The sequence below is a fragment of the Tupaia chinensis genome, unplaced genomic scaffold (assembly GCF_000334495.1).
Source record: "Tupaia chinensis unplaced genomic scaffold, TupChi_1.0 Scaffold000066_1, whole genome shotgun sequence".
In the NCBI taxonomy this organism is placed as follows: domain Eukaryota; kingdom Metazoa; phylum Chordata; class Mammalia; order Scandentia; family Tupaiidae; genus Tupaia; species Tupaia belangeri.
In genome coordinates, this window is record NW_006159525.1 from 7,984,402 (window position 1) to 7,999,266 (window position 14,865).

Sequence of the window (14,865 nt, forward strand, 5' to 3'; positions counted from 1 at the left end):
AGCTTTCACTGGTGGTACCTTCATCAGCCTCTTCACTCAGGCTGGAAGCCATTATGGTTGACACCTTCGTCTCATTTATCTTTTGATAGTCCCCGAGTTTGCTTTATTTACGATGACTCCCATCTGCCCTGCTCCTCCTTTTCCATTGCCAGTGCCCTGATTCAGGCTGTTGTCATCTGCTGCCTGAGTGATTGTGATAAGCCTCTTTGCCCTCCCATAACCCACACTGCTCTGCTCACAGCTGCCAGTGGGATGCTCATGAAGCCAAGGCCTGGACAGTCTGGAGAGCGGGCTGGGCCGTCACATTGCCCGAGTGCAAAGCCTGCTCACACTACTCTTTTGGGGGAGGGGTATGAACTTGGGGGAAATGACTTAATTCTACTCGGTCTCAGCCATCCACGTATCATTTTGGGGTGAATGACAGTATTCCATGGGCCACAATCCCTCAGTCTCAGTTGCTGTGAATTTTGAGAACGGTAGTTATACTCAGAAGGGTGCATGGCACACGGTGGCACTCGGCAGATGTCAGCTGCTGCTACTGCTGTTATGATGCCAAGCCCACAGTCTGCAGTCCCGCAGAGCGCTGCCATCACTCCCTCTGGCCAGAGATGTGGCTTCTGCTTTCCATGGTCCCTGTGCTGGGAGCCAAGTTGGACTGTTTGTGGTCCTCTGGGCCTTTTTGTTCCTTTCTGCTAAGATCACAGGAGAGCGGGCCTGCATAGGCTGCTCCTGCCTGCTGTTTCTGCCCTCAGCCCTGGCTTAGCCCTCACGGACCTTTCCGATGATCTCCATGAAATGGACAGAAAGGATGTGTGACAAATAAAGAGCATGGCGTTTGGAGCCCGCAGTCCCGGCTTGAGCTCCAGGCTGAGTTGCTCACCAGCTCTGCTTAGCTCCTCTGAGCCTGGGTTTCCTTATCTGTGGAATGGAGCAATGGTGTTGGCCTTGGAAGACTAAAACAGGACACGCACAAGCACACATGCACCCCTGACACACATACACACACGACTCATACACACACCCCATACACAATGCTCATAACACACAGGAGCACACAGACATAGACACATTCACACGTACATACACACGAGCATATGAGCATGTATCCATATAAGCACATGGCCATACAACGTAAATGCACACACACAGACTAGGTGAGTCACGAAGGGCACTTTTTGGTCACCCCTGAGCACTAGCAAGAGAAAGAAGAATGAGAAGGATTGGAGTTTGCATTCTTCTCATTCTGTCTCCAAAGTCTTTGGCCACCGCTCCCTAGAGTTTGGACAGCTTCCTCAGAGCGCCCTCATTGTGTCCAGACCAGAGCACCTGCTCCTAGGGAGAGTAGGGGGAGACTTAACTTTCCCACATGTAGAAATGGGCAAGACAGGAAGTGACTGGTCTCCAAGTACATCGCCACATGCTGCACCCTTCCCAGACGCCTGCCACGTGGTGACCCCATCCCCACCCAGCCCAGCCTGATTCCCCCAACACTTAGTCAGTCCAGCCACGTCACTGTCATCCAGATGTATCTGACGTGGCTCCATTTCCTGCTGGGCTCGCCCTCTGTGGTTGCCATTCCGTGTGACACGTCTCATCTCCTCGTCCAGAGTGTAAGTCCTCTGCAGGCAGCAGTTGTTTCTAAACTTCTCTGAGATGCCTCAAATGTGAATTTTCACTTCCAAAAAAAATTCTCTCTATAGTTTGGTTCATTACACAAATTTAGAATTCAACTGATAAATTCCTTTAAGTCAGTCCCCTGGCTTCTCTATCTTTTGGAATACATTCTTTAAAGTTATTTTTTTTCTTTGTTCATGATAATTTATGGATGTGCACATGAGAGCGAGGAAAGAGAAAGAGAGAGAATGGAGCACCCCCCAGGGTGGGCTCTGCAGCTGTCCCTCCCCTCCAGTTCTCTAACCCATCAGGTCTTGGGCACTTGTGTGCACACACCTGGTAGGTTTCAGGCCTGCCGGGCCAGCGATGTAAGCCATAACTGCGGAGTGGGATCCAGCTTCTCTTAGCTGGCCCCTAGGTTCTGAATTAACATAATCTTTCTCCCTTTCCATTTCAGTCTCTCAGGGATGGTCATCAGGACCTACTTAGTGAAAGGAACTTTACTGACTTCCCTGTTCTAATTGCTAGACTAAAAGATATAGGTATTATTTATGTAAGTCTGGCCTAAATCATTATTGCGTTTTTCTTATTGGGGAGCTAAGGAAATGGAATTGAAGAGCTTATTTTAAAAATAATAATCAGGTGGCATGGAGGTTAAGGTGCTGGATCCCACATGACTTGCTGTGCAGTTTGAGTCCCAGACCCAACAGCTTGAAATCACACCGGGTGCATGCATGCCCAAAATCCTGAGAGGGGATTGAAAAAGGGATTGAGGTGTGGTCATCCCTCATGGAGGGTGATTTCTCACTTTCTCTCTCTCTCTCTCTCTGGAAAGCATACTCACCCTATAGAAAAAAAAAATTAGTTCATGGTGCTTATGCAATTGTTAGTTTTTTATATTAAGTACTTTTAGTGTCCCTGGCTCTGGGTTAGGGGCTGGGACAAAAATAATCAATACCTTCCCTTAAAGAATAGGGAAGCTGATCTGGAGGAATGGGTGCTGGGTGCAATAATGGAGCTCGGCTCTTAGTAGTCACAGTTCTAAGTCTGACTCTCCACACTTTGTTTAGGACTAACCTCAAATAAGACCACCTTGCTCCCTGATCATGATTTTAACCAGTCACTATTTTATGATACTTTTTGCTGTAGCCTTTTCACCAGTATACATTTTGACCAATAATTAATGTAATCTTCCACTCATTTGTGATTTTGCCTTTAAAATCTTTCTGAAATCTGTAAGATGTTGGTGTGCATATTCAGGGCAATGAGTCTGTGCACCTGGGTTGCAGTCCTCATCTTTGCCTCAGAAAACTTTATATATGTGCTTATTTTGCCTTAGTTTCTTCTTCTGAGGTCAATAGGCTCCACCCCCAGAATTTCTGGGTTGCAGCTGGTCAGTCTGCATTTGTGAGAGGATCTCAGGTGCTGCTGGTGCTGTTGGTGGGGACCCACCTTGAGAATCACTGCTCTCAACAGCCTGGTAAACACCTGGGAGTGCAGCCAGAAGGTAGCATGGTGGTTAAGGTGTTGGCCTCTCACATGGCCAACCAAAGTTCGAATCTTGGACCCAGTGGCTTGAAATACCACTCTGGGCACGTGTGCATGCATGTACAAAATGCCAAGAGGAGAATGGAGGAGAAGGGATTGTGGCATGGCCATTCTTCTTGGGGAGGGGGGTGATTTCTCACTTTCCCTTTCACTGTTTCTGGCAAATGTATGTGATCTGTGGCAACAACCTTAAACCAAAACAAAACTAAACCGAGAGAGCAAGCAATATTGGAATATTGCTTTGCCATTGTCAAATCCATAAATTCTTTACCCATTCAAAATATACTGAGCAACGTACAGAGCACCCCTCACTGTTACTGCTGTGCCATCCATGAGGGAAATGAACTTCAAGGTCAATTCCTTGATGAGCTCACTCAGCTGACTATTGCATTTCTATTGCAGATTTTGGACTCTCTAAGCCACTGTCTTTTCTTCCGTGCCTCCTATCTGTTTACTTATTAGAGGTGGTTACATTTTTCTACACTTGAAATTAATTTATCCAATTCTGCTGTCAGCTTTCTCTCAGGCTTTTATTTTTACTGCATATTACCATTTTAATGATATTTTATTGATTGCCTTTCATAGATGGGCTGCATCTATCTTTCTCTCTTTGCCTTTGGTTTTTAAATCATGTTTGCATTTGTCCAGATGTGTTTGTTTTCCTCCTACCAGTGGATCTTACTAGTTTTTTTTTCCTGTTACATGATTTCTGCTTTCTGACTTTGAAATTGGATGCCTCTGAAACAGAAGGTCTTGATGGCACACAGATTCCTGCTATTTATTTCTTTTTTCAGTGCGCTAATATTAGGCACTCCATCTCAGCATCAGTGGCTGAGTCCCCATTACCTGTAGCTCAGATCCCTCAGGGGCTGGGAGCTGAGACTGGTGGGTTCTCTTTTTGGCATCAGACTTGCAGTCCAAATCCAGGAGCTCATCTCACTTCACAGGCCAGACTATAAAAAGACCAAGAGTGTTAAAAATAGCTCTCATCACAATTCCCGCCTTGGAAGCTTTCAGGACAGCTTTCCAAAGAAACAATTAGATCTACCTCGCAGAGCCAAACAACACAGAGGAGTGTTCTTTATTTCAGTAGAGGAATCATGACATAAACATCATACAGAAAAACAATTGTGCAGGGAAGGAGAATGCTTATAAAAAACATGACTGATCGATTCCTTTTTTTTTTTTAAACAGTTGAGTCATTTAGCCAACATTGCTTCCAGTTCATGTAATTTGTCTCTGACCTTAAGAATAGTTTTCTTCCTTTGAAGGGTACAGGCAGAGTCAATAATGACATGTGGATGCAGGGGTGGAAAGGGGTAGGCAGTTTCTTTGTTATGTAGCTGGAAATCAAAATTTGCTTATTCACTTAATTTGTTAGTGGCTACGATAGATACCACTCAGATGTAGTTTTCTCCAAGCCAGTTTGACATTCACAGGGTCTTTTAGGCATCTTTCTCTATCTATAATGCTAATATGTTTAAATCATACATTATATTTAAAGAAAAATGATATAAAATCAAATACTCCGAGTGTAGGCCAGATGTAACCTGTTAATGCCCGCGGAACGTGTCTGATTATCGTTGGACACATTGTTCCAGGTGTTTGGCCATCCTGTGCTTTTTACACCCTGTCACACATGCTTTCTTCTAAGATTACAGACATAGTTGGGTTGCTGTGAAAGTGCCAGGCCTCAGTTTCGAGCTTTGCAGTTGAGCCATGTGTCCTTCTCACGCATCTGTATTATCTGCATTCTGGTCACAATTTTTCTTCTGTTTTTGTTATACTAGAATGTTCTCCAAAGAAACAATAAAACCTCTGTGATTTTCTCAAAGGAGAAATCAGTATGTCCAAGAGTCATTTATTTTTCTTTCCTTTTTTTTTTCTTACAGAGACTTTTGCTAAAGGGTGTATGTGCTCACTGGAGAGACAGAGAGAAAGAGAGACAGAAAGTGATAAATCACCTCCTATTGGGGTGGCCATGCTGCAATCCCTTCTCCTCTATTTGCCTCTCAGAATTTTGGGCACATACGCATACGAGCATATTTAGCTACAGGTGACCAGCACCACCAGGAATAACCCGCGATGCTCTGCAGAGTCCATGACGATGCTGTGCTAAAGATGGTGAGAAGAGCCTTGCTGAGGTTAGGAACAGAACAAAGCCCAAGTGCCTACCAGCCCTCCTCATCTGGAGGAGCCAGGCAGTACTGCTAACCTGCTCTTCAAGTCAAGTTCCACACACCCCTGTAGACAGGTCAGCATACTCCCACTTTGTAGATCGAAGCTTATCACACATACTGTTTTTCTTCATATAAAAATATGTTTCCCATGTTTTCAGTCTTTAATACAAAGCTCAAGAAAAACAAAACAAAATCATGACGTAGGGTTGACCCTGGACCAGTGCTCTTCATTGGAAGGACCTAGTGGCATTCTGAGTGGAACCATTCTGTTCTGTTAGAACATTTTGAGCAGTACAAGACTTGAGCATCCTTACCCAAGAATTGCCAGTGGGACTTCCAAACTCCATGAAAACCCTAAACCCCCTACATATTAGAAATGTGAATTAGCTTCTCTGAAACCTTACTAAATTTGAATACAATGTTGGATCTTTTTTTTTTTTCTGAGAGAGATTTTTACTATACGGCACATGCACTCGCTGAAGATACAGAGAGAGGCAGAAAGAGAGAAAGTGAAATCATCCCTCAGGAGCAATGGCTACACTGAAATCCCTTCTCCATTCTCCTCTCAGGATTTTGGGCATGCATGCACCCACACCCAATGTGAATTTCAAGCTTCTGGGTCCAGGACTCAAACTCCTGTTGGCCACGTGGGAGTCTTGCACCTTAACCACCATGCCACCTGCTGGCCTCTGGGCTTTGGAAATTTGGAACTTTTATAGCACTTAATATTCACTTCATTTGGGCCAGTTGGCTGTATGCTGATTAAGGAGGCTGGATCCTACATGGAGGACTGTGTAGTTTGAGTATCAGGCTCAGTGACTTGAAAAACATGTCAGGTGTGTGTGTGTGTGTGTGTGTGTGTGTGTGTGTACGTGTGTGTGTGTGTGTGTGTGTGTCCCCAAAATCTTGAGAGGACAATGTAGGAAAATCACACAAACCCATGAAGGGACTGAGGTGTGACCATCACTCCTGTGGGATGTTTTCTCTTCCTTTCTTTCCTCTCAGCAAGTGCACATGCCCTTTAGCAAAAATACATACATACATACAGATTCATCTTATTTATAGGTGAATTATAATTTCAATTTATTAGATATATGGAAAGTAATAAGGTGTATGGGAAGATTCTTTTTTTCCTTGTATGATATAGGGCATGTGTGCGCTCTGATGAGAGAGAGAGAGAGAGAGAGAGAGAGAGAGAGAAATCAGTTTTGGGATTTTGGACATGCACATACCTGGCATGGTTTTTCAAGCCAGAGGGCCTGGGATTTGAACTGCACAGTCGACCATGTGGAATAGTTGCCTTAACCACCATGCCACTGGCTGGCCTCAACAATTGTGGTTCTTTAAAAGAGAATTGTTGGTATTAATAAATATGAGGTGATTAATTAAATTTGTAAATGGAACCAAACATTAATTAAAAAGGCCATTAAATGTGATCCTTATAAAAATGTCTTTTTTGTTAGGATTGCATATTGAAATATTTATAGGTGAAATGAAATTTGCTTTAAGATACTCTCTGGGGAAAATATGAGGAGACCAGATGAAATTAAATGTTCAAGACGTTAGTCATGTCTGAAGTTTGGTGATGGCTGAGATTTATGTACTAGCCACTCCATGTTTATGGATGTTTAAAATTCCCGAGTAGGGACCAGCAGTTAGCATAATGGCTATGTCGCTGGACCCCCTGTGTCAACCGCAGTTTGCGTCCCGGACCTGGTGGCTTAAAACTCACACCGGGCGCGTGTGCATGCGTGCCCAAGATCCTGAGAGGAGAATGGAGGAGAAGGGATTGTGGTGTGGCCATCCCCCCTGGGGGGGTGATTTCTCGCTTTCTGTCTCTCTGTCTTTCTCTGTCTTTCTGGTGAGCGCACGCGCCCTATAGCGAAAAACCTCTCCAAAAAAAAAAAAAAAAGAAAAAAAAGAAAAAAGAAAATTCTCAAGGAAAAAGTTCAAAGAAAGTGATTGTTAAAATTTTCATTAAGGACCAGCAGATGGCGTAATGCCTATGTCCCTGGACTCTTACATGGCCAACTGCTGTTTGAGTCCTGGACTTGGCTTGAAACTCACCCCAGGTACATGTGCGTGTGGGTCCAAAATCCCTAGAAGAGAATGGAGAAGGGATTGCAGCATGGCCATCTCTCCTGGTGGGGGGCGGGAATTTCTTGCTTTCTGTCTCTCTCTGTGTCTCTGTCAAGCACGTACACCCTATAGCAAAACTATCTAAAAATTTTTTTTTCTTTAAAAGGGCTGCTGATGGCATGGTGGTTTAGGTGTTGGACTCCCACATGGCCGACTGCAATTTGAGTCCTGGACCTGGAGGCTTGCTTTCTCATTTTCCCTCTTTGTCTCTCTCTGGTCAAATTATGATAATATATAAAATTAAATAATTATTAATTTTTTTTCCTTTAAAGAACCTTGATGTTTATAAACTCCTTCATTCCTCTTACATTCTTTCTGTCTGATAGAGACTTAGAGCTGGAACGAGTGATATTTAATTGACTGGTAGTTTTTCATGGTTTGTGTGATTCTGTGTTCATCATTCTAAGGTCTTTCCAATGACAGGATTCATGATGACATCCATACCTTTAAGCCACATTGCCTCTAAGAAGCTACTAGTTGTAATCAGTTATTTTTACTTTTTATTTATTTATTTTTTTAGTTTACTATAGGGGTGTGCTTGCTGTGGAGGGGTGGTACGGAGGAGAGAAAGAGAGTAATTGCACCCAGGAGGCAAAACCATGCCACAATTACTTATCCATTCTCCTCTTGGGATTTTGGGCATGTATGCACACATGCCTGGTGTATTTTTTCAGGCTGCTGGGTCTGGTACTGAAATCATGCAGTTGGTCATGTGGGATATGGTCACCTTAATATCTCTGTCATGTGTTGGTTCCAGTTACCTTTTTTATAAGCGTACTTTTCTAGTTACGTTCTAGAACCTTTGAAGGTAGGAACTTGAAAAGATAATTTTGCCCCCTCCCCAGTCAAGCAGAAGCACACATGGACTGTACTATGGATTTATTTATGGATAAATACAGTTTTTACTTTATATCTATCATTGTCAATATCTATATATTTTCATTCCTATTATTTTTCCTTCCTTTTTTGTCCTTCATGTTAACCATATGCTCATTGATGATGGTGATGTCTAGTACCTTAGGTATGAGGTCATGGTGGAGGGCTTGAGCTGAGTGATTTGACTTGTATCACCTTGCACAAAATTCTTAACTTTCCTAATTCTCAGCTCCCTCATTTGTAAATTGTAGTGATTATTACAGTACTACCCTCATAAGGTTGCAGAGAGGATGAATTGATGTGTGAATTATTTATTTGCTTATTTATTTGTTTGTTTATTTATTTTTTGGAGAGGTTTTTGCTATAGGGCACATGTACTCGCCAGAAAGACAGAGAGAGACAGAGAGATAGAAAGTGAGAAATCACGCCCCCCACAGGGGGGATGGCCACGCTGCAATCCCTTCTCCTCCATTCTCCTCTTGGGATCTTGGGCATGCATGCATACACACCCAGCATGGGTTTAAGCCACTGGCTCCAGGACTCGAACCATGGTCAACTACATGGGAATCCAGCAACATAACCATTACCCGAACTGCTGGTCCCTAATGTATGGATTATTAAAAAGTACTCTGCTGGGACCAGCAGATGGCATAATGGTTATGTTGGTGGGCTCCCACATAGTTGACTGCAGTTCGAGTCCTGGACCTGGCAGCTTAAAACTCCCACTGGGCTTGTGTGCGTGTGTGCTCAAAACCTGAGAGGAGAACGGAGAAGGGATTGTGGTGTGGCCATCCCCACTGGGGAGTGATTTCACACTTTCTGTCTCTCTGCCTTTCTCTCTCTCTGGCAAGTGCCTGTGCCCTATAGCAAAAATCTCTCTCTTAAAAAAAAAAGTGCTCTACTATAAAGATGAACTAAAATCAATCCCCCCTTCCTTATTTTGAATATAGAACTTTCATCTGAAGATATATTAATGCAATAGGAATTTTGAAATAGATTTTCATTCTGGCATTTGGATTTTTTAGTTCACATACTTATCTTACTCATCTTCTCATACCCATGAATTAGCTAGAGTCTCCTAGACTGTTTTAAAGTGTCTGAGAAATGGTAGGATTGCAAATGAATGTCTACATTCACAATGTGTAATCTATCCTAGTTTGGTAGGTAATTGAAGCCCAGGCAAATTATTTCTCTTCTAATATCTTTGATTTATTTTTACAAATCTCACATTCAAATGCTAATGATAGTCTTTCAAAACTAAAAATTCAGAAAGACAAGCTGTTATGTAGCTAAAACCATCCTAGAAATATATAAAATGTTACAGTATGATTATAACTGTGTAGAAAATATCTATGCATGCAAATTTTTCATAGGAATTATCTCCAAGTATTGATAATCCTGTCACTCAAATAATATAATCATGGGCTACCTTTTCTCTTTCTATTTATGTTATAGTTTCCTTTCTTTTTTTTTTTTTTCTATTTCCCATTTGAAAGTGAGAAACATATTAGGATGTTAATTTTCTTTGAGCATTTTGAATATTTCTTTCCCATTCTTCCTTGCCTACATTGTTTCAATTGAGAGGTCTGATGTTAGCCTAATAGGATGACCTTTGTAAGTAATTTGACATTTCTCTTTTGTTGTTTTTTAGCATCTTGTTTTTATCCTTGTTTTTCACAAATCTGACTATGATGTACTATGGAGAGGTTCTTCTTATGCTGATTTTACTTGGTGTTCTGCTTATCTCCTGGATCTTGATATTTGTACATTTCTCTAGTTTTGGAGAGATTTCAGATAGTATTTTATTAAAGAGGTTTTCTATGCCTTTATCAGCCTCTTCACCTTCTGAAATACCCATTATATGGATATTTGGGTATTTAATGGTATCTGCCATTTTCCATATGCTATCCTCATTTTTCTTGGTCCTTTTTTCATTTGTTTTGGTAGTTTTTACCAAGTCAGGAGCTTTGTCTTCCAGGTCAGAAATTCTTTCTTCTGCATGGTCTAGTCAGCTAATAATGGTTTCAATGGCAATTTTGATTTCTTGTGTAGTATTCTTCATCTCCAGATGATCTCTTTGACTCTTTTTTAGGGTGTTCATCTCTTAATGGATTTCCTTCTCAAATTCATGGAATGATATTTTTCATCTTCTGGAATTGGTTGTCTGTTTTCTCTGGCATCTCTTTCAGTTTTGTGATGAGGAATATTCTGAATTCTTTTTCTGTCACTTCTGTAATTTCTTGTGTTTTATCCGTTATTGATGAGGAGTTACTGTGTTTTTTTGAGGAAGGTACCCTTCCTAGTTTTCTCATATTTCTTGAGGCTTTCTTTGTTTGTTTTTAGGCATCTGGTGACAAACTTCTTCCTACTTCTTTGGGGTACTCTTCTGTAGCTGTGTGCTTTTCTGCAGTGTACTTTAGCTCCATGCTGTATTCTCTCTTGTTTTTCTATCTCGGATGAGTGTAGGCACTGAGCTGGGGAGGTGCTACATAAGGTAGTTGGTCACGCTTGATTGCACCTGTGGACAACCCTGCTCTTCCCTGGGTCTGAGAATAGCAGGGGGTGAGGCATTGATCTGGGCAGGCCAGGTAACCCAAGTCCCTTACTTTCTTCATGAACCGTGCAGAGCCTAGCAGGAAACCACACAGTATGTATTTTTTTAACTTTGTGTATCTGGAGGGCTTTGTTTTCAAAAATTTAAAAAAAAAAAAACTTCTGTAATTTACTTAAAGTTTTTTGACTGCACAGGTGTTTCAGTAGATTTACATGTGTGTGGTTATGTTACTATCTATATCCATCCCATGTGGCTATCCACATATCCATTATGAGAAGCTTGCTTCACTGTGATGCAAGTAAGTATTCAGAACAATATATTAATATGCGTAACATTATTTATGCCTCAGTCTCTTTGTATTTACAGTGAGGAGCTAGGACATAAGATTAACACAGATGAATTCTAGTTTAAAAATATTATAGATATTTTCCTAATGCTTTTTAATTTGGGTATTGTGAGGACCTAGGCTATCATGTCAGCTAGTTCAAGCAGAATATTATAAATTTTGATGTAAGAAGGGAGCTATAAAAGGGGTTCGTGGCATCCAGTCTCAGCTTCTGAAGGTTCTGACTAGTATTTCAAGATAAAACTCAGACTTAATGAAGAACCCAGAGAAGTCCGTCTTTGCAATAAAGACTTTTGCAAATAATTTTTTTTTTTTAGTTCTTCTTTTGTTTTTCTATAGGGTGCATGGGCTTGCTGGGAGTGAGGAGAGGGAGGGAGGGAGGGAGGGAGGGACAGAGAGAGAGAGAGAGAGAGAGAGAAAGAGAGAGAGAGAGAATAGAGAAAATGAGTAATCACCCCCAGTGTAGATGACCATGCTGCTATCCCTTTTCCTTCCCTCTCGGGATTTGGGCATGCACACAGGTGCATCTGGCATATATTTCAAGCCATGTGGTCTGGGACTTGAATTGTGTAGTGACACTATGTGGTATCCGGCTGCCCTAACCCCCACAGCACCTGCTGGCCCAGGGTAATGGCTTTAGAGCTGTGACTCCAGCCCTCTCTGATTGGCCTAGTTGTAAAAGTAGATTAGATGGTGAGTGACTGGGAGACTGATCCAGCGTTGCTACATTCTGGAACAGGGGCTAGGTGAGTCCATTAGTGCATGGAGACGATCATATTTGTTTTAGAATAACATGTTTAAAAATCTTGTTTTATTCAGGCTATACTGGAGAGCTTTGCCAGTCCAAGATTGACTATTGCATCCTGGATCCATGCAGAAATGGAGCAACATGCATTTCCAGTCTCAATGGATTCACCTGCCAATGTCCAGAAGGTAATTATTATTTATACTCCAGGAATACCTTTCATTTGCTATTTTCAATCATAAGCTAATTTCATTAACTTTGTATTTCTAAAAAATTCTAAACTAGAAAACTTCCATTTTGTTTCATTTATAAAATAAAACATAGATGTCGCTTTATTTATTTATTTATTTATTTATTTATTTTTAGAGAGATTTTTTGCTACAGGGTGCCTGTGCTCACCAAAGAGACAGAGACAGAAAATGAGAAATCACCCCCCAGAGAGGATGGCTATTTCACTTGTTAGATTACTATTTTTGTTTAATTATTTGATTTTACATATCAGCTCACATAAAAACTGCAGCGTAAAGTTGTCTACTTTTGTTTTTGAGTGAATTTAAAAATTCAAGTCACTTGGAAGGCACATCTTTAGGGTCACCTTTTAAAAAAAGTTTATTTCTTCCATGTGAGAAGAGACAGAGTTGGGGAGAGCTGCCCCAACAGGGTCTTCATGCTACCATCTACCCTGGCCTCAGCCAGTCAGGGTCTCAGGCAAGCACTCCCTGTGTGCACAGGGTGGCCTCAGGGCATGAACTGGGGACCTTCCTATGTGGCCTCAGCATTGCAGAGTATTGTGTTGCCACTATACCACCGTGGCTAGCCAAGGGCAATTTTTAGGTTAAAGAACAATTTTGCTGTTAGAATGGTTTCACTTGAAGAAGTAGAAAGATAATCACAGCTATCAAAGCTGGTGTTCAAGGAATGATTTTGTACTTGGAGCAAGTTTTGTTCCTATTTCTGCTTGGAGGGATGTTATGGAAGGGATTACTTTTAAAGCTCTAATGTCATAAGAATAACATGATATTAGAGGTTTTTTCCCTGAAAGCCAGCGTGTAAGCTCTTGATCCACAGAGGTGACAGTGACAACTGCATAGAGGCATCCTCTGCAGAGATTAAATGTAGAATTGAGTGCAGAAGGAAACATTTTGTACTCAGCGTTACTCTGAACTTCCCCTGGCCGAGAGGCTGGAGGAGGGCAGGGCATGGCATTTGTGTAGATAAGAGGTCAGAGGCTTCCCAGATAACCCGTGTTTGGGGTCCCCAAGACTGCATCTGTGACTGGCAGCACCTCATACTCTTTATTTTTAAAAATTTTATTTATTTATATCACATTTAATCACATATATCTTTACAGTGTATAACATTTCTTTTCACAGCACGATTACCATGCATATCAGTCAAGACAAAGACATTACTATGCACGATATCAGTAGCAAATAGCTTTTCATTGTTTTGTCAATTAAGCATACTTTTTTGTTTCTCTTGAAGAACCCATCAACTAAGGAAGGGCAGATTCTAGTCCCCTGCTCCCCTGGGCAGGGGCAACCGTGGGCTGTCTGGCCTGCGTAGCTGCCCCCTGTACCTGCGTGTGCTGGGAGGAACGTGGTGGCCGTGATGATTGCTACCCCCTACTCTTCTTATACATTGTAGGTGCAACTCTCTTAAGCAAAGGGAAAACTTGGAAACTTTACCACAGGCTGATGGCTGAGCAGACAGCATGATTCTCACTTGCCTCCAGAGCACTTTGCAGTTTTTCAAAGCCCTTCACACTCTCGATCAGTTGATCAGTTGGTTGCAGTAACTCTGGGTATAGGCCATGCCCTTCAGTCAAGGGCTTCGGGATCATTCTGAGATCAGATGAGATTTTCATGAAAGAGCTTGGACAATTCCAAAGTGCTGCTACTCTGTGTTCTTGTTTGCAGAGGGGAAATGTATTTTATTCACTTTCTTGCCCTTGCCTACCCCTAATACCCCAACGATAGATCTTATTTTATGTTAGCAGGAAGTTAGTAAGTATTTGGTAAATAATTGAATTACAGAGACACTTAGATATCACTTGTTATGTCTGCTAACTAATTTTATCTTTACCATAATCCTATAAAGCACACACTATATAATATTTCCATTGACCAGATTAGGAAGCTGAGGTACAAGGGGGTAATAACACATTTCCAGAAACTGAAACCCAGGCAGCATGGCTCTAGCACTCCTAACCATTGTTCTGTAGCGTCTCTGAATATATTTCTTAAAATAGATCCCATTATATTTACATTTAAAGATTATCTTTGTGGGACCAGCAGTTGGCGTAATGGCTATGTCGTTGGACTCCCATGCAGCCTACCATGGTTTGAGTCCGGACCCGGTGGCTTAATCTCATGCCAGGCGCGTGTGTGTGCATGCCCAAGATCCCAAGAAGAGAACGGAGGAGAAGGGATTGTGGTGTAGCCATCTCCCCCTGGGGGGGTGATTTCTCGCTTTCTGTCTCTCTGTCTCTCTGTCTCTGTCTTTCTGGTGAGCGCATGTGTCCTACAGCAAAAATCTCTAAAAAAAAGTAAAATAAAACAAACAAAAAGAAAAGTAGAAAAAGATTATCTTTGTAACTATAATCATGAGTAAAATAAATATGAAGTCTTTGGGTTTCTAAAACTTCTATCTGTCCCTGCTATTTAAAAGTGAGAATTTTTTTTTTAAGTACAGTGAAATCCTTTTACAATAATTTCTCTCAGGCCAGAAAGCCGTTAAAACTGGGTTTTCCCTCTGGATAGTGCTTTCAACACTGCACGTCCACATCCTGGCTCTTCCTGTCCTTTTCATCTTCATCCTGTTTCCTTCAAGGATCTTTCTCTTTCTGATCTGGGCCAGGTCC

General features: G+C 41.8%; 1 protein-coding gene across 1 annotated transcript in view; it reads left to right on the forward strand.

The window, feature by feature from the left end:
- DNER (delta/notch like EGF repeat containing) overlaps positions 1–14,865 on the forward strand; it is a 234,775-nt gene that overhangs the window by 102,082 nt on the left and 117,828 nt on the right. Inside the window, exon 7 of the mRNA XM_006141980.1 lies at positions 12,077–12,190. Coding sequence (XP_006142042.1) covers positions 12,077–12,190 — 114 coding nt within the window. The remainder of the gene's footprint in view (positions 1–12,076; positions 12,191–14,865) is intronic.